At 46.4% G+C, this 19,171-nt stretch overlaps 1 protein-coding gene across 1 annotated transcript; it reads right to left on the reverse strand.

Annotated features, from left to right (window-relative positions):
- Nucleotides 1–18,268: 18,268 nt before the first annotated feature.
- On the reverse strand, nt 18,269–18,595 carry MYCGRDRAFT_92472 (uncharacterized protein; the record flags this gene model as incomplete). Its single annotated transcript, XM_003853424.1, has 1 exon — nt 18,269–18,595. The coding sequence occupies one exon, from the start codon at nt 18,593–18,595 to the stop codon at nt 18,269–18,271; it is 327 nt and encodes a 108-aa protein (XP_003853472.1).
- Between the last annotated feature and the right edge of the window lie 576 nt (nt 18,596–19,171).

Genomic DNA, 19,171 nt, shown 5'->3' on the forward strand with positions numbered 1-19,171 from the left:
TCTAACTCCGACTACTCCGATCTTTAACAACACTCGCACGGAGGACTACCGCGGTCGTACTCGCACTTAAGGACTCTCCTACGCCGCGATCGTCGCCCGTTCGCGCTCTGTCTCTATTAACGTTTAGGATACCTCCCGCCCCGCCCCTCCGGCGGCGCGCGCGGAGAAGATTATATTTTATCTCCTAGATAAGTAGACAGGTAATTCGGAGAAGGATACGGCTTCTTTCGCTAAGTAGACTACTAAGGTAGGCAATTACTTCCGCTATAAGGCTTACTACTACTAGAACGATCGACACATAGTAGACACCGCTATTAACCAGACTAGTGGACGCGCATAGACTAAACTCTAACCGTAGATTAAGGCAGGGGGATTTACTACCGTTGCTAACGTTCTCGAGGCCCTAACCGTATTTTACGGCAAGCACTATAAATCTAAGGCAATGTAGAACAAGTTCTATGCTCTTAAGATAAAGCCCGGTTCTAAGCTCGATAACTTCCTTAGCGACTTCGAGGAGTGTAAGTACTACGTAGCCCTGCAGCCCGCGTAGGAGGTCTACTACCTAAAGCGCATAATTGCGAAGACTCGATACGCGAAGTACTTAATTAGTTAGCACTACACCGATGTGGACTACCTTGCCGCCTCTCTGCGCATAATCGAATTAGATCTAGAAGCTACTAAGCTCGCCGGAGGATACGCCGGCGGCAACAATGTAGGTAATAGCACGAATACTAACGCTAACGCTAACGCCAATAGCGGTAATAACAACACCGCTTCGAACGCCTCCGCGGCTCGCGGCGCCGCCCTAGCACGCTCGCTCCTTAAGAGCATAAACTACGGTCTGAACAAGGGCTACGACTAGGCTAAGGCTAACCGTACCTATAAGCCTATAACCTAAGCGGACATAGACAAGCTCCTCTCCTACAATAGCTGCTTCGTTTGCCGCTCTACTAAGCACTAGCGCAACAATCCCTTCTGCCTAATATTTAAGTATAAGAAGGAACGCCGCGTTAACTAGAACGCTACTACTATCGGTAAGTAGCTACCCTCCGAGCTAGATGCTAAGCTGGCGGGAAATAGAGAAGCCCGCATCTAGATAGCTTAGATACGGGTGCCTTACAACTAGTGCTACTAAGACCGCCGGATCCGTCGCTACCGACGGGTTTTACTACGTACAGACGACCTACACCGACGGGTATTACTATGTATCGACTACCTATACCTCCGAGCCTAAACTAGCGTACACGTCGCATAATCGAGAAGTTCATAGGGAAGCTATATGCACCCTTAGAGCCCGAGGAACTTCCTCGCGCGCTACCTTTACCGTTTTACTGCACTTCTGCTATTAAAATAGACCGTATTCCCGCTAAGCTAGCGAATAATGCGGTGCGCCTTACCGCGACCGGCATTAAATGCCCTGTAGAGATCTCTAATTACGTTGTCCTCGACGGTGTCGTTAGCAATTAGAAGGTTCGCGTTTACCTTAACAACGGCGCCGATGCCTACTACATTAGCCGTTCCTTCGCCGCTAGGCTATAGACTTCGCCGCTGCCTCGCCCTATTCTAGTAGCGTACGCGGATAGCAGTGCTGGACGATTAATCACAGACTAGACGAGCATAGAGCTGTTACTCGGCCGCTACATAGAAGAACTCCCCTACTTCGTTACTAACCTTAAGTATAATGTCGTACTTAGGGGCCCTTAGCTCCGCAAGCATAACCCTATTATTAATTAGGATGCCTGTACTATTAGCTTTAAGCGCCTATGCTATTAGTCGCACTACTAGGCCAATTCCGCTAGCTAGCTCCTCGGAGCCCCTATTGTTTTATACGAACGCTGCCTACCGCCCGCTTCCGTTTCGATCTATACTACGACTATTAGGGAGGCATACGACGATATGCTAAACGGCAAGGAAGGATACTTCGTTTAGGAATGCGCTCCTAGCAAGGAATTTTAGACCTACGATAAGGCCGACCGGGCTCTACGCTTATGTCGCTTAAGTCTAGCTAACTTCGAGAAATATATGCGCGGGAAGCTAGATAAGGACTACATATAGGATATGCCTAGCGAGTTCGCTAATTTTAAGGACCTCTTTAACCGCAAGGCCGCTAAATCATTACCGAATTTACTCCCGCCGCACCGCGCCGACGGTAACCTACCTATCGACTTTATGCCTAGTGCAAAGATTCCGTTTCGGAAGCCCTACCCTATAGGCGAATAAGAGCTCCGCGTCGTTCGGAAACATATCGAGGACCTTATTACTAAGGGGGTTATCCAGGAGAGCAACTCGCTATACTTATCGCCCGTCCTGCTCGTTAAGAAAGGTAATAGCGGCATCCGCGTTTGCGTAGACTACCGCGCTATTAACGCTATTACTATTAAGAATCGCTATCTACTACCTTATATTCGTAAGACTCTACTTCGGATAGGGAAGGCTAAGATCTTCTCGGTCCTCGACATCGTCGCTACTTTTAACCGCCTCCGCATCCGCGAAGGTAATAAGTAGAAAACGGCATTTACTAGCCGCTATAGAACCTACGAATACCTCGTCGTGCTGTTCGGTCTTACTAATGCGCCTAGTTAATTCTAGGCATACATTAACCGCACTCTCGGCGCTTGTCTCGATAACTTTGTTTCTACTTAGATCGATAATCTAATTATCTATAGCGAGAACTATACGGACTACGTTCGTTACGTCCGCGAGGTGCTCCGGCGCCTTCGAGACGCTAACCTGCCGCTAGACATTAACAAGTGCAAGTTCTTTATTAACGAGGTAGTCTACCTCGGCATTATTATTACGGACAACGGGTTAAAGATAGATCCTCGCAAGGTCGCCGCGATTACCGGGTAGGAGACTCCCCGTTGCCTTAAGGACGTTTAGGCCTTCCTTAGGCTAGCTAACTTCTATAGACGCTTTATCCGCGGGTACTCCGACATCGCTCGACTACTAACTACTCTGTCGAAAGGACAGGCTAACGCTACTCGCTAGCGCGACCGGCCGTCCTTTTAGTAGGATAAGGAGTATCAAAAGTCCTTTAACCTCTTAAAAACAGCGTTTACGACTGCGCTAATCCTTGCGTACTACAACCCGGAGAAATTATACGTTATAGAGTACGACTTATCGGACACCGTATTAGCCGGGGTGCTGTTATAATACGGAGATAGAGACGACGCTATGCTACATCCGATTGCTTTCTTTAGCCGTAAGATGTTACCGGCGGAATGCAACTACGAGATCTATAACAAGGAGCTTATAGCTATCGTTAAGGCTTTCGAGGAGTAGCGCCCTAAATTAGTCGCTAGCAACACTAGAGTTCTGTCGGACTACCGTAGCCTTAAGCACTTTATAACGACAAAACAACTAAACAGACGGCAAGTACGCTAGGCTAAATTCCTCGCAGAATTTAACTTTTAGATCGAATATAGAGCTAGTAAGCTTAACGGTAAGGTCGACAGTTTAACTCGACGATCTTAAGATATAGATTCTATGGCCGACCGCGCTAACCGGACTACTATATTAATTAAGGAACATTAGCTCTCACCGGAGCTCTCGGCGATGCGCTAGCGTCAGGCTACTATCCGCCTTCTCGCTAAGGACGAGTTACTAGACGATTAGATTATTAGAGCATACGAGGCTAATAAATTAGCTATAGCTATTAAGACAGTAGTTACGGAGGGTTACGACAGGCTTCTACCGTAATTAAACAAGACCGCACGTGTCTCTCTTAGAGACTGTGCCGTTATACATCCTTTTATTATAGTTAAGGGCCGAACGTACGTTCTAGCCGATACAGACCTCCGAACGGATGTACTCTATTACTACTACGATGCTCCGCTTGCCGGCTACCCCGGTAGAGACCGCACCTACGACCTTATTACGCGCAACTACTTCTAGCTAGGAATGTATAACGACTACGAGGCATATACTCGGAATTGCTACACTTACAATAGGGTTAAGTTATCTCGGGAAGCTTACTAAGGGCAACTAAGACAGCTGCCCGTCCCTACGGCGTTATACGAGTGCATCGCTCTTAACTACGTCGTCCACCTGCCTAACAGCGAGCTCGACGGTATAGTATATAACAACATCTTAGTTGTTACGGATCGCCTTACTAAGAGGCGCTATCTAATTCCGGTTAAGGATCTTACGCTACAGACTACCGCGGAGGCAGTTCTCCGACACTGTAAAGGGTGCAGTTAAGAATAGAGTAGCAGTATAAATCACTTTAGAACAGACTCGATTCGATACTCTCTCGGAAGGAGGAGATTCTACGTATCCTTATAATACAGGCGCAATCTAGCTTAAACGAGCTTAAAAGGCCTTAGTAGGGGTGCATATACCGCTAAGGCAGGGGATTAGATGCCGATTGTCGGTATTCGGCGGAGGCAGATATAATATAGCCCCCCTCCTTGCGCAGAGCGTCGCGCTCTAAACGGTTTTACCTCGAGTAAATTCTTTTTAGTGTTTGCTAAGTTTAATAGCCTAAGGCCTTAATCGGGGTCTACTATAGCTTTAAAACCTAGGCTCGGATCCCTCGAATTCTTCTCTTCTTTAACAACCTTATACAGACTTAGTAAGTATAACTTAACCCTATCCGATAGCTAAATAAGTCTAAAAGTGCCCCCTTAAGGGGCATTTGTAGCCTGTATAGTACTAACATAGCATTTAGTTCCCTTCTAGCCCTATCTTCTACCGGACGACCGCGAATTTTATCGAAAAACCGCTATTCTTACTAAACGACCCTATCCGCGACCGAACGAGCCCGTTATAGCGCAACCCGCCTTTATCGCGACCTAACGCAAGCAATTCGCCGCTAACGGCATCTTTAAGGGCAATCCGTATGTTAACTGCCTTAGCAAGCCCTTAAATAAGGCCAATTTGGCCTAGTTCTACCTCTTTGCGCGCGAATCGCCGGACAAGTAGGCAACTAATAATAAGGACGAATATTACCTAAAGTGTTACAATTGCTCTAACCGCGATTGTTTCTAGGTATATATACGGGGTTAAAAGGGGGCTTTCGGGGGCTAATGTAGTTAAAAGATGCCGGAACTAGTTAAAGGCGACGTTACGAGGGCTAATGCGCTCCGTAAGGCCGCTATTGCCGCCGATAGTACTAAAGCGATAGCTACGGCGGCTTGTTCGGCCTACAAGGCGATCTACGTACGCATTTAGGGGTATGTGTAGTTAGTTTAGGTCTGTTTAGCTCCGTTAACCCCCTTTTAGGCGCTTTAACTCCTTTACTAGTATTAACGGCCTCTATCTGCACTAAGGCAAGGACGAATTCGACTAGAAGGGACCGCTTATGCTTAAAAAGCGCGAGAAGTTGCTTGCTAAGGAGGCTATAAAGCGAAAGAGGGAGCTTATAAGTATTTAGGTCCCTTCTTGCCTAAAAGTGCTCTACTAACCCTAATAGGGTAAAGAAGTGCCCGACACCCCCCGTAAGCGACTTATTCTAGCCTAAGGATCTACCGAGGACTGCCTAAGGCGTCGCGTTTAGGCCCTTTCGGCCGCTCTAGATACCGTCTATACCCGTACGGGCGCTAAGAAGGGCTCGAAGGCCTCTGTTATAGAGGGAGTGCTCCGTCCGACTAAGTACGACCTCTCTAGGGACCTCGAGCCTAAGGAATAAGTATATAAGCGCTTTTTTGTGTTTCTTTTGTCTCTTTTGGCCTCTTTTAGGCCTATTTTAGGACTAATAGGCGCGGTAACGCCCGGGTTATTTCTTTTTACTACGACTTAGCGACTTATAGATTAGATAGAATTAAAATAACTTTACTGTGCTCGATTATCTCTCGTTATGTAATAATGTCGTCCTTAGGGGCCCGTTTGGCCCCTACTTTCCCCCCCTAGGATTTTACTAGATTCGTAAAATTCTTCTAAGGTAGAGAAAATTTTTAGGTAACTAGGAACTAGACTAAGGAGTTTATGTAGTATTAACTAGTGTCTTTTAGGCCTTAATAGTAACTAATAACGCGTTTGTATATCTATCGTGCTAGTCTACCGCCCTTAGTACCCCCCGTGCTTCTATTAAATGCTCTTATCGCAGTAGGGCTAATATAAGTCGTAGGTTCCTAAGTGTTTTTAGACGCGGGCTAGCCCTTCTACGCGATCCTGTATATCTATCTACCGTATTGTTTCTTACGCTTTAGGATCTTGTCTACTACGTAAACGTCGGGTTCCTCTAATCGGATCTCCTTTAGGCTATTCTAGGCCCGTTCGGTAATTTTAGTAGGTTTTTCCTCCTCTAGCAGGGAGATATAGAACATAGGATAGATGTTTATCGTTTCCGGCAGTTCTAGCGTATACGCGACGTCGTTTACGACTCGCTTAATCCTATATAGGCCGACATACTTATAATCGAGCTTTTCCGATAGCCGGATAGACTTTAAATATCGAGTAGAGAGGTATATACGGTTGCTAACCTTATATGTTTTCGCAGTTTTGCGAGCATTATAGTATTGTGCGTATCTCTCCTATAACGCAGCTAGTCTTTTATGCAGCGTTTTCTATAGGCCGATTACTCTATACGCTATTTCCGCCGCACTAGGAGCTTTGCCCTCTAATTAGGGCAGGTCGGGCTATCTAGCGGCAATTAGATCGCGAACGTTATATGCTTAGAATAGTGTTACCCCTGTTATCGCATAAACGCTATCGTTGTAAGAGAATTCGGCTACCGATAGTATCTATACCTAGTCGTCCTGTTCGTAGTTGTAGTACACTCGCAGGTATTGCTTTAGCGTTTGGTTCTAACGCTCCGTCTAGCCGTCCGTTTAGGGGTAATATGTAGTACTTAGGCCCCTTTAGACCCTAAGGTAGTAGCAAAGCATGCTCTAGAACTTAGATATAAGGATTAGTCCTCTATCGGACGTAATTAACTTAGGAGTTCCGTAAAGGCGGAAGATTTCTCTTAGGAAGACCTCCGCGAGGATTTCGGCATTAATGTCTTTCTATACGGGAATATAGTAGGCTATTTTAGACTACCTGTCTATATCGACGAGGATTAAGTCGTATATATGCCCTATAAACGTACTTAAGGGCAGATCGGTAATAAAATCTAATATTAGGTCCTCTTAGGGCCCGTTTAGTAGAGTTTCCGCATAGAGTTCTCTATATAGGCTATATCGCCGTAGCTTCGCCCTATCGTATGTCTAGTAGCTGTTTACGTAGTCCTTAATATATTTTCTTATGTCTAGCTAGTAGAACGACTATTGCAACAGCTCTAAGGTCCGTTTAAAACTAAAGTAGCTAGCTAGGGGATCGTTATAGTATTAGCGGAGCGCTGCTAGGCGTACTAGGCCCGTAGGCACGTACAGTTTCTGTTCGTAGAAGAGGAATTCGCCTTATATAGCCTACCTTTAGGTCTATTCCGGCGGATTCGGGTTATTTATAGCTAGTTCGACTGTCGATGCTATAGGGTTATGTTTTAGGCTTTCGCGTATTATATTAATTAGCGGGGAGTCTAATAATTCTTCTATTAGAGTGCTCGCTATTATATACGTTTTGCTGTAGTAGGTCCTAGCGAGCTGCAGATAGTAGGTTATAACTGCTATTATAGACCGAACGGGGCTAGATTTGGCCGTTATTCCCTTAGACAGACCTAGTTAGTGCCGAAGGGTATCTAATGTAGGAGCACTGTCGCTTTCGTTAATCTACCGTCCCAAGTAGTCCCTATCTTCTAGGTCTAGGCGTCTGCTTACTCCGTCCGCGGCGGCATTAAGCGACCCCGGGTTGTACTTTATACAGAAGTCGACGTTTAACAGCTACTCTGCCTATCTTGCTTATCTTCGGCTTAGTTGCTTAGTTGTTATAAACTATTTTAGGTTATAATAGTCTGTTAAGACCTTAATTTAGTACGAAGCGCCCTTAACGTAGTGTCTCTAGTACTTAAAGGCCTCGACTATAGCGAGAAGCTCTTAATTGTATATGTTATAGTTCCTTTCGGCCGCGTTTATCTTACTAGAGAAGAAGGCTACTAGGTGCTAGTATATTTTACCCTCCGTTTTATACGGTTAGGACAGTACTACCCCGACGGCGAACCTAGAGGCATCTATTGCGACGCGGATAGGCAGTTTTAGGTCGAAATGCCGTAAGATAGGCGCTTTAATAAACCTAGTCTTTAACTGCTAGAATGCTTGCACTGCGTTAGGTAGGAGTTCGAGGGGAACTAATTCCTCTTTTCTCTGTCGGTATCCGCCTTTAGCACTATTTAGGCCTCTTTCTATTAAGCGGTTTAGTAGGCTAGCTATGCGGGAGAATCCCTTAATAAACTAGCGGTAGTAGTTTACAAATCTAATAAAGATACGAATGTCCCTAACTAAGGCCGGAAGGGGCTAGTTAGTAATAGCTTAGATCCTTTCTGCCTCTATTTCGACCCCTTTTAGAGTTACTACAAACCTAAGGTAGCCGACTTGCCGCTTAAAGAACTCGCACTTTAACAGTTTAGCAAAGAGTCGGTGTCTTCTAAGTCTCTCGAGGACTATCCTAATGTATTTCTTATAGCTTTCGGCGTCTTGTAAGTATATTAAGATATCGTCGAGGTATACTATAATATAGTAGTCTAGCAGGCCCCGGAGGGTGTAGTTTATATATCCTTAGAACACTACTAGGGCATTAGTTAGCCTAAACGGGACTATAGTGTACTTAAAGTAGCTATACCTCGTCCGAAAAGTAGTTTTCTACTAGTCGCTCTTCTTAATTCGGATGCGATAGTACGCGTCTCGTATATCTAGCTTTGTAAAGAACTTTGCCGGCGCTAACTAGTCTAGCGATTCCTAGACGAGGGGCAGGGCGTATCTATTCTTAATAGTAACGGCATTAAGGGCCCTATAGTCGACGCATAGACGTAGGCTACCGTCCTTTTTCTTTATAAAGAGGATGCCTACCCCCGCTAGGGAGGTCGAGGGGCGGATCTACCCCTTCTCTAGGCTGTCGGCGAGGTAGTTGCGTAGAGTCTCTAGTTCTATTATAGAGAGGTTGTATAATAGGCTGTACGGGGCCTCCTTACCTTCTTCGAGGTCGATACTAAGCTTATTCGGCCCCGTCTCGGGGAGAAGGGACTCGTTTCCTTCTACGAAAACGTCCGCGAAATCCGAGAATTCGCTTAGAAGTTCCGGTTCTTTTAGCGCGTTATCTATATATTAAGCGGTAAGGGCCTAAACGCGCCCCGAAGGAATGCTGGAGGCGTCCTTCTAGAACTCTTTAGGTAAGACGAGCCTAACCGGCCTCTATTATCTGCCCTTCGTCCCCTTCTAGGTAACGCTTTTGCGGATAAAGTTTACCCTCGGGTTCTATCGTTCTAGCTAGGGCATACCGAGGACTAGTTAGAACCCGTAGATTCTTCCGACTACGAAGGTTTCTACATATCCTCTTATATGTCCTTAAGTGTCCGTTACTTTAAACAGGACGCGGCATTCTCCCTAAATAGCTATCCTCTAGCCGTTTAGTACTACGTATTAGGCCGTTTGCCCTAACTCGGGGCTTAGGCCTAGCTCTTTAGCTACTATATTGTCTATAAAGTTGCTTTGCGCTCTATAATCGAGTAGTACTTAGAGTGTCTTAGTCCTATTAGGACCCTACATCTCTACTTTAAGGCGTATTAGCCCTTCCCCTATAGTTCGGGTAATTCCTCCTAGCTCGGCAGCCTTTCTTTAGGCCTCTAAGTACTAGACTTAACCCGCAGCGGTTAGAGGAGATCTACTATAGGCTCTCCCTTTTCCCGACTAGTCCTTGTTAGGGCATTCCTAGCGCCGGTAGCCCTCTTTACTATATGTCTAGTAGGCGGTAGCCGACTTCTCCTTATTAGCCGCCTTCGGGGGGGTTTTAGCCCTTCTCAGCCTACTCGGGGGCTTGTTATTTTTGTTTAGGCGCCTTCTGTTAGTTTCGTCGACGGAAGTCTTCGCTAAGTGTTTTTTGTTAAATTCCTATATCTATTAGTACGATATATTAGCTCGTTCCTCTGTATCTATAAGGGTTGTAAGGGTAACTTAGCCCTATTCGAGCTTATTTCTAACCGCCGGAGTAAGAGCTCCCTTAAATTTATAGATTATCCTAGGAATGTCGGTACAACCGATCTTATCCTACTATTCTTTTAGATAGTTTATTAGCCTAGTTAGGGTCCTGTCGCCCTATTTAGCCTTTTTAATATTGTCTATAGCTCTTTAGGTGCGTTTATCTTTTGTACCTATAGAATCTAGTATTATAAGCTACATATCGCTCTATATTAGCTAAATAGGTGCCTTATCGAGAAGGTAGCGCTTCTAGTACTGCTTTTAGGGTCTCGCTATCTATTCTTTAGCGAATTCTATCTTTTCTTCGTCGGTAGCTATGCTAACCCGGTTAATTGCTCGGTTAATGTCTTCCTACTACTATTCCTAGTCGGCGCGGTTCTTTCCCTCGAAGATATAGGGATTCCGGGCCTTTAGGAGCGCGTTCCTAGGGATAGATAGCCGAACTAGGGCATCGGGTAGGATAGTAGGGATAGATCCGTTCTATACCTAGGCAATGCGGTCCCTTATAGCCTTGTTACGTGCCTAGAGAAGGCTAAGCTAGAGGAGGCGCTCCTGTCTAGCAGTAGCGGCCTCTTCCTTACGGATTTGTTTATTAATATCGTCTTCTTCTCCCTTAGGTAGAGTGTCTTCTTCCTATAGAGGGTTCTCTAGTTCTTCTTCGCCCTTGTTAGCAGCATCCTAGTACCTAATAGGTTCTTCCGGGTTTTTAGGCCCGCCTTCGGCGTCTTCGTCGTCGCTAATAGTAGTCTAAGTAGGGGTTTCTATAGTCTCCGGGTCGTTAGCGGGTTCGTTCGTACGGCGACGGGTGCTCTTACTTCCTAATAGGCCGGGACGAGACGAAGCTATCTCGGAAGTAATTCGTCGTACTATAGGGAGGATCGAATCGTATATAAAGGGTGTAGTTAAGAATAGAGTAGTAGTATAAATTACTTTAGAACAGACTCGATTCGATACTCTCTCGGAAGGAGGAGATTCTATATATCCTTATAATACAGGCGTAATCTAGCTTAAACGAGCTTAAAAGGCCTTAGTAGGGGTGCATATGCCGCTAAGGCAGGGGATTAGATGCCGATTGTCGGTATTCGGCGGAGGTAGATGTGACAGACACGTTGTTAGCTAACAAGGAATGTTTACTAAAGCAACGTCTAACCGAGGGTTATAGTTCCTCGACCCTTTCTACCGCCGCCTAAGCGAGCTTCTCGGAGTTCGCTAGCACTTTTTAACGGCATAGCACCCGTAGACTAACGGACAATCGGAGAACTCTAATTAGTAGATAGAGACCTACCTACGCATATACGTTAACTTCGAATAGGACGACTAGGCTTAATAGCTATAGACGGCGGAGTTCGCTCTAAACAACGCTAAATTATCGGCAACTAGTATATTACCGTTTTTCGCGACTCTCGGACGGAATCCTAAAATCTAGGTTCGGCACGTAACCGCTAAGCCTTAGCCGTCTTCCGCATAGCGCGTTTCTTAAGCGAGTACCGACGAATTTGCGCATAAACTTAAACAAGTTATTTAACATTGCAAGGACAGCATCGCCTACATATAAGGACTGTACGACCGTAACGATTAGCGGGCCGTCGCCTGCACGTATCGCGTAGGTAACAGGGTCTAGTTAGACACGCGCAACATTCGCATACGACGAGTAGCGAAGAAACTAGCCGACAAGAAGGCTAGCCTATTTACGATTAAGGAAGTCCTGTTTACTAACGTTTATAAGCTTAATCTCGGACCTAACGCACGAATCTACGACGTGTTCTATACTAACCTCCTTCGCCCTATCGCCGATAATCCTTTCGGCAACTAGCACCGCGACTACACCGCCCTACTACCTAACTTAATTGATAGCATTAAAGAGTAGGAGGTAGACGAGGTCGTGTCCTTACGAGTTAAGGGCAGATAGAAAAACTTGTACTATATACTACGCTAGAAGGGAGGGGAGTTAACTAAGGTCTTTAAGCCCGAGGATTTAGAGAATTGCGCGGATCTAATCGTAGACTTTCACTAGCTGCATCTATTAGCACTACGACCGCTTAGATACATACTACCGCCTAGATAGCAACCTCTCGACACGGACATAAACGGACTTATATATACGGTCGGCCTGTAGCCCGCTGTCGGTTAGACGGTCGATAAAACTTGAAATGGTCGCGTTGCGCTTCGACTCGGCTCGTGTAGTAGTAATGCAACCGCTAGGTCGTTGTGCAACCCTATTAATAGCCTTCGCTCCTACTCTGTTAAAAATCACAACGTTAGTATTGCGCGACTACTACTCGGACTTCTTGCTCTGCTCTTAGTTAGTTAGTTCCCGCTTTAGTTCACTACTTTACCGCTCTGCTTTCTGCTTTTATGCGTCGACTAGAGTTTACGACGCTGTTTTAACGAGGGGATATGTTATAGGGTGCAGCCCTGTTCCTACTCTTAGTACATTTGGTTATGCTTTGTTAGCGTTCACGAGCAGTCCTCGTCGGTCTTCTACCTTCGACTTCGGACTCTCGTTCCTTCTTTCTTAGTTACAGACACTTTACAATCTTACGTTCGTATTACGTTCCTAAGTCCCGTGTTAGTATGCCCTCCGATTAAAGTAGCTAGATAGCCTTACGCTAGTTAAGAGGGTATTAAAAACGCTAGAAGATAAGGGCTACTAGCATAGTAAGCCTCTAAAGGATCGTGCTAACAACCTCCGAGGATTAGCATAGTGCTATCTACAACTGCTACAGATCTTTAAGGATAATAGCGACGTATAGCTTATAGACTGCACATATAAGACGCAACGATATAGCATCCCCCTTATAGTAGTAGTTATTCGTACACGCACCGGCATCTACCTACCTATGCTCTACGTCCTTATGCCGGACGAGACTAAGGAGGGCTTTATATAGGCATAGCAGTAGATTAAACAGTGTCTAGAAGAGCATAGTATCGATAAGCTATTATGTATAATATACGACCGTAACCGGCAGATGTAGAAGTTATTTAAAGCGGTGTTTCCTAGAGTGCGACACCGGCTCTATATGTAGCATATAAACGTCGCTATTAAGAGCAACGCTAATGCGAAGTTTAGTATTAATGTAGTACCTAGAGTCCTTAGTAAGAAGGCGACGACTATACGCAAGAAGGTTACTAAACAATAGCTTAAAGGATATAGAGCCTGCCTTAATACTACAATACTAGCTAAATTCGAATTATAGTGCGACGTCTATAAGGCTAGCGCTAAGCTGCCCCTTATAGACTCCTTTACAGATAAGGAGACGCTATTAATACCGGCTAAGAAGGCAATATAGCTCTACCTCTGCAACTCGTATCTACTAATATAGTAGTAGAAGGAAGAGAAGGGGTTCTACGTAAAGGCGTAGACTAAGAGTATATGCAGTTATAGCATTATAACAACCTTACCGTATAAGGGTATATACGGCGGTCTAAAGGCATAGCTTAAGTCGGCACGCAAGGACATTTTTAGCTTCTTTAACACTATAGAGCCCTATTACGAGCACCTTATCGATCGATATAAGGCGTCGCTTACAAAGGCTAAGGGCCTTACATCTACTTAGTTTAGAGGCAAGCCCTTCTAGCATAGAGTAGTAAACGTAGTATATAAGGAAGTACTAAAGATAACCGCTTAGTAGATTATAAAGTAGAAGTAGCATAAGAAGATAGATAAGCTACCGCTATGCACTTACACCTTTAGGGCTAAGACCGGCATACCTTGTTTATACGAGCTAGGGCTATATCTTAAAGGGTAGGCTAATAACTAGCCGCTTACGCTAGACTACACTATATTCGAGAAGGCGTAGATCCTTCCGAGTAGCCGGCTACTACCTAAGATTACGGCGACGACGATATACGACCCCCTTATGCGTACTAACAAGCGCAAGCTCGAGTAGCAACAATAAGGCTTATAGCGTCTTAAGCGTAAGATAACTAGACCGGAACGGCTTACGTAACAGACTAAGGACGAGGCTATAGCACTACATAACCGCCGCTACAATAAGGAGCCTAGCAATCTATTATAGCGACTACTACTAAGCTAACGACTCGGCTGTAACTATAGTAGTAAGGGCGGCTGCAATCCTTAGAAGCGGTAGTGTAGCTACGTAAAGGCTAGTACGTAATGTATAGAGTACTGCTATAGTAATAGACCGTATAGCAACAAGCTAGCGGTAGTACTAAATAAGGATCTTATAGCTAAACGAGTAGCGGCGGCGGTAAGGTCTTAACTAGCCGCAACACTTATAGCACCGCCGTAGCTAGCGAGAAGTCCGACACGAGGACTCGAGAGAGATACTTCCGCAAAAACGACAGAGAACACAGATACAACTACTCTGTTATCGACTCCGACAATACAAGCATTTCGTAGAACACGAGAGGGCTAACTACGCAAAAGACGATCTCTTTAGCGTCTGGAAAACCCGATACGAAATAGCAAGACAACGGGAGATTAACAAGGTACCTAAGAATACAAATAGCTACCTTAGTCGATTTCCATAGAGCTCGCTAGGAAAACATAGGATAGGAGGAAGACGCGCTTTAACTAGTGCCTTCTATACTATCCTATTAGGACACGGATACCTAAAGTCCTATCTCTATCGCTTTAGACACGTAACGACGCCAGACTGCCTTTGCGGACGACGAGAAACAGTAGAACACCTCGTATGTAGCTGCCCTATCTACGATGTATTTAGGCTACTACCGCTACGACAAGCACAATCTCTACTAGAAATAGTAGAAGATAAGGAACTCCGGAAACACCTCACTACCTTTCTCTCGGATACAAAGATTGCTTCTAGGTCCTAGCACCTAGCAAGAGGCGAAGACGAGACCGTCTAGCCTACACTCCTTTTACTTTTCCTTATCTGTCTTTCTTTAAAGTCCTTCGATACTAGCTGGCTACTATCCTAGGCACGGGTCTTTCCCTAAGGTCAAGAGATACGAGAGAACAACGATTGTACATAGATAGACTACTGTCGCGAGACAGCCGTCCTACATAGTCATAGACTCCTACAGGACGTAAATGGAACAAACAAAACAAACAAACCGCCGTAGCTATATTACTACGGCTATAGCTATAGCTAATAACACTAGCCTTAGAGCTAGTAGATGCCGCCGCCCTCTAGCTAACGACTCTACTACTACTAGCTCTAATAACATAGGACTTAGCAGCACAATCCTTACTAATATTAGTAGTAGAACGCGCCTTAGTAGCCTATTTAATAGGAGCTACCGGACCTCTAGCTATAGCGTTTACTATAGCCGCGAGCTTTTTAACGTATAAACTACCTCTACTACTACGACCCCTTTAGTTAGCAAAACTAAAGGAGTTTCTCGCGCTCTTATTAGCTTACCGAGAATTACCGAATATACCGGCAATCGACAGATCTTACTATAAGAGTAGCCGTTTGCGTAAGTAAGAGATCTACGTAGGCGTTCTAAGGACTTTCTAGCATAGATTTTCCTTCTACTACCTCTACTACTATAACTACACTACATATATATATATTAATTATACGAGCTTTATCGCACGATGCTATCCTGTTATATACACTATATTTTATTACGTTTACTGTTGTAGTTATGGTGTTGTTAACGTCGAGGGCAAAGTAAGGATCTTAGTAGAATTCTGACGTTACCACCTTAGCTGAGGCTATAAATAAAAATAAGTGAGGCTATAATTAACAACGGGGCTTATATTATGGAGTGATAGTAAAATCACCGACACGAGCCAGGACAAGGGGCGTGTTACTAAAATGGGCGGTTCTTAGAATGAGGCAGATCCGGATAGCTCGTATTTAAAGTCCGTAGAAGTAGGGTAGACGTCGGTCGGATTTCTCTGAGTCCCTTCGAATTCGTTATTTTTGAACATACGAGAACTCTGCACATTTTGTCCGGGAAAACGGAGAGAGGCTCTGTTCGTATAGACAGATAAGAATGCTCTGCATATGTTTTAGGAAAGTGTTTCTATCGCATTGTTTATACAGAACGATTGCAAAGGACACACAAATTAGGTTGCGGGCATTCCCGCGGCTACAAATTGCGATTCTTAGTAATCTGGATCTGCCTCATTCTAAGAATCGCCCCAAAATGTGAGGGCCAAATCTATTCATCGGCCGAGATCTCAGCGTCACAGTGTGCTCTCTTGGTCACACATGGACAAAGACATTCTACAATATAGCCATGGAATGGGCCAGCCGGACGTACCGACTTTCAAAAAGCACAGAGGACGAGAACCTAGTGTCTGTCGCCCTTGGAGACAATAGCATTGTGATGACGGCATCGATTCATCGGGACGTCTCCCCCTGATGAGCGTCCCAAGACGACAGGGAGCAAGTGAGATGACATCCAAGGTCGCTCCTGATGAGCCCTCAACCCACTGCTCACCAATGTATCGCGGTCGACGAAGCAGTTGTGAGCGTGCATCTAAACAGCAAAATCTCATGTCTAATCGTTCTCTCCTTTCTCTGTTCCAACGATTCGATGAGACATCCATCCCACGAGAAAAGGAAAACAGATCGTCGTCGTCGCCGCCGTTGTGCGCAAAAGAGATCGCCCGATCTGGAGGTGTCAGACGTCGAACCATCTGACCGACTGGGATCGTGGTGTTTTCACAGACCCCGGACCGGAGGTCATACGATGGGACTTCACAACTCCCATTCGACAAGGAGTCGACGAAATGACTGCCCAGGGCGCCCCTGATGAATCCTCAAACCTGTTGGTCACCTCGCCGATGGAAGACGAAGTAGTCAGTCGTGTATATGAGTAGCATCTCCCACTTCCCATCTTTGTTCTTCTTTCTGCTTCCTTCAACAACAAGTGACCCTCACTCCAGCAAGCAAACACTCAAACTTGCAACATCTTTGTCGTTGACTCTCGCACCTTCAGCTACACCCACGATCCCTCGCGACACCGTCACTTCAACACTTGTCTCCGGCCCAGTCCTCGCTCCCAGCAACAAACATGCAGTTCACCACTTTCGTCGCCCTCGCCCTCGCCACCGCCACCGCAGTGATGGCCTTCGACGGGCAGTGCGCTGGGAAGAAGATCGGTGATGGTTGCACCCCGTATGTGTGCACCGGCCCGGGCAGACCTCCAGGGTCGTGCGCCTACCCGCACTCCTGTCAAATGTGCGTATACTCCCGTCGCACGATATGATGAGTCTCGCCCTTTGTACTGACAACTCCCAAGCAACGGCAAAGGGTCGGTCGTGTGCCAGTAGGCTGCTCCCAGGAGAGCTGCCTCGGGTCGACTTCTGGTCGGAAGACTTTCGCCCTCTGGACATCGCCCTCGGGATGGCATCGGACAGTGGTGGAGGGTGAGACAAGCTTACTGGATGCGTGGTGGGAACAGGATCATTCATGGGGCTTTTGATCTGGGCTTGGTGTTTTGAGACGGTTGCGACGGCGGAGGTAATGTGAAAGGAGGAGAGAAAAGAGGTGAAGTGAGATGGATTGAATTACCCTTCTTGAAGCAGTCTTGACTTTGTGTGCCGGTTCACGTCTGCCATGCGAACAAGTTTGGCGAGGAGTACGGAGCAGTCTTGAGTGCCTCGTATCGATTTGTTCTCTTCGACTTCCTGGTGTCTTCGCTTTGTTTGCCCCATCCTTTGCCATAGTGTGGAACTTTACTCCAAGAGCAACCGCCCCACCAGCGATGACCACTGCCAGGGCACATGCGACGGCAGCAGCAATGTGGTATGGCAAATGCTGGGTGAACGCATAGTAAGTTGATTTGGAATACTCTTGGCTGTCCATCTTCGGGAAGCGCTGACTCGATACTCCTTTTGCAGCCTGAGCGTCGGCTACACTTATTGGTAGACGGGATCGGGCGGACGAAAGTACGATGCACCAGCCTGTCATAGGGCTGTCAGCTGTGAACTTTTTAGCGCAGTAGGGAAGCTTAGGGAGGAGAGAGGTAAAGTCAAGTCAGCCTGCCAGGAATGTCATCTTAAAGGGGACCTCATATTTGGCGGGAGCATTTCTCATATTTGGCGGGAGGCCCCACTAAAATCCAACAATCGTCACCGAAACGACTATTTCGACAACGACGATAGCATGTTAGCCCTGCGGACCGCCTCGAGTGCTCGCGCGCATCGGAGGGCAAGCCTCCTGCGCTCGCACGTCGGCTCCTTGCTTTTTAACATAGTTGCGTAGGCCTTTGCAACGTATTTAGCATCCAAGTCAAAACAGCGATTCTGCCAGAGTAAATTTGTATATGTCGCCCGCCAAATACGAGAAAGCCTCCCGCCAAATATGAGGTCCCTCTTAAAGAGTCTCGGTGCTCACCAGAGCCATGGCGGCGGCGAGGATAGCAAGGAATTGGAGTAACATTCTCGGTTGTCGAAATGCAAGTCTGTCGGATTTGTTATCGGGAGGTGGATTCGGATACGAGGTAGCCGGGCATACTTGAGCTTTGCAGCGGTGGTGATGAGCAGGCAAGTAGCGGTCGTATGTCTCAGACGCGAGCGCGGTGAGGTTGCGAGAGATTAGATGAAAGGAAGAGGCGGAGATGCGGAACAGGAACTCCTCTGTTTGAGTACGGATGTGAGGGAGAAATATCGACAAAGCATGCCAGAAGCCCATCCTCTTCATCCTGGCTGATGAGGACCCCATGATTATGCTCCACACCATACAAGCAACGGTGTTCACTGTCAAAACGCCAATCGACGCCCTGTTCAAGCAAGAATCGACCGGGTTCCCGAGGTCATGTTGGCGCGGCAATGCTCATGGCGCGGACGCTGAATTCCTGTTTGCACGTGGGCGGCTGAAGTGTAGGGCTTCAATCAAGCTCACCACTACTCTGCCATCCGTCCTTAGGTACTTCAGTCACCCAAGCCGCGGTGGAGCGCCTCACTCCGGTCGTTCGTGGTGCTCCTCTCCTTCTTGATCTTCCTTCTCTTCAAACCTGTTCCGCAGAACTTCTCGTGAGAATTGCTGGCCATTCTCGTCGTCATCGATTCCTCGACTGTCTTTGCTGCTTTTCCTCCTTCATCATGTAGGTCTTCGCTGCAGCCTCTCTCGTCAAACAGTCTCGTTCGTCTCCACGTCAAACAGTCTCATTCGCCTCCACGTCAAAACGTGTACTGCCCTTCTCCAGCTCGCCTGCTTCTGTCTCCAATTCACCTTCTTTCTTCTTTTCAGACGATGCCATCACCTCCCTCGTCGAAC

This window comes from Zymoseptoria tritici, chromosome 4, assembly GCF_000219625.1.
Source record: "Zymoseptoria tritici IPO323 chromosome 4, whole genome shotgun sequence".
NCBI lineage: Eukaryota > Fungi > Ascomycota > Dothideomycetes > Mycosphaerellales > Mycosphaerellaceae > Zymoseptoria > Zymoseptoria tritici.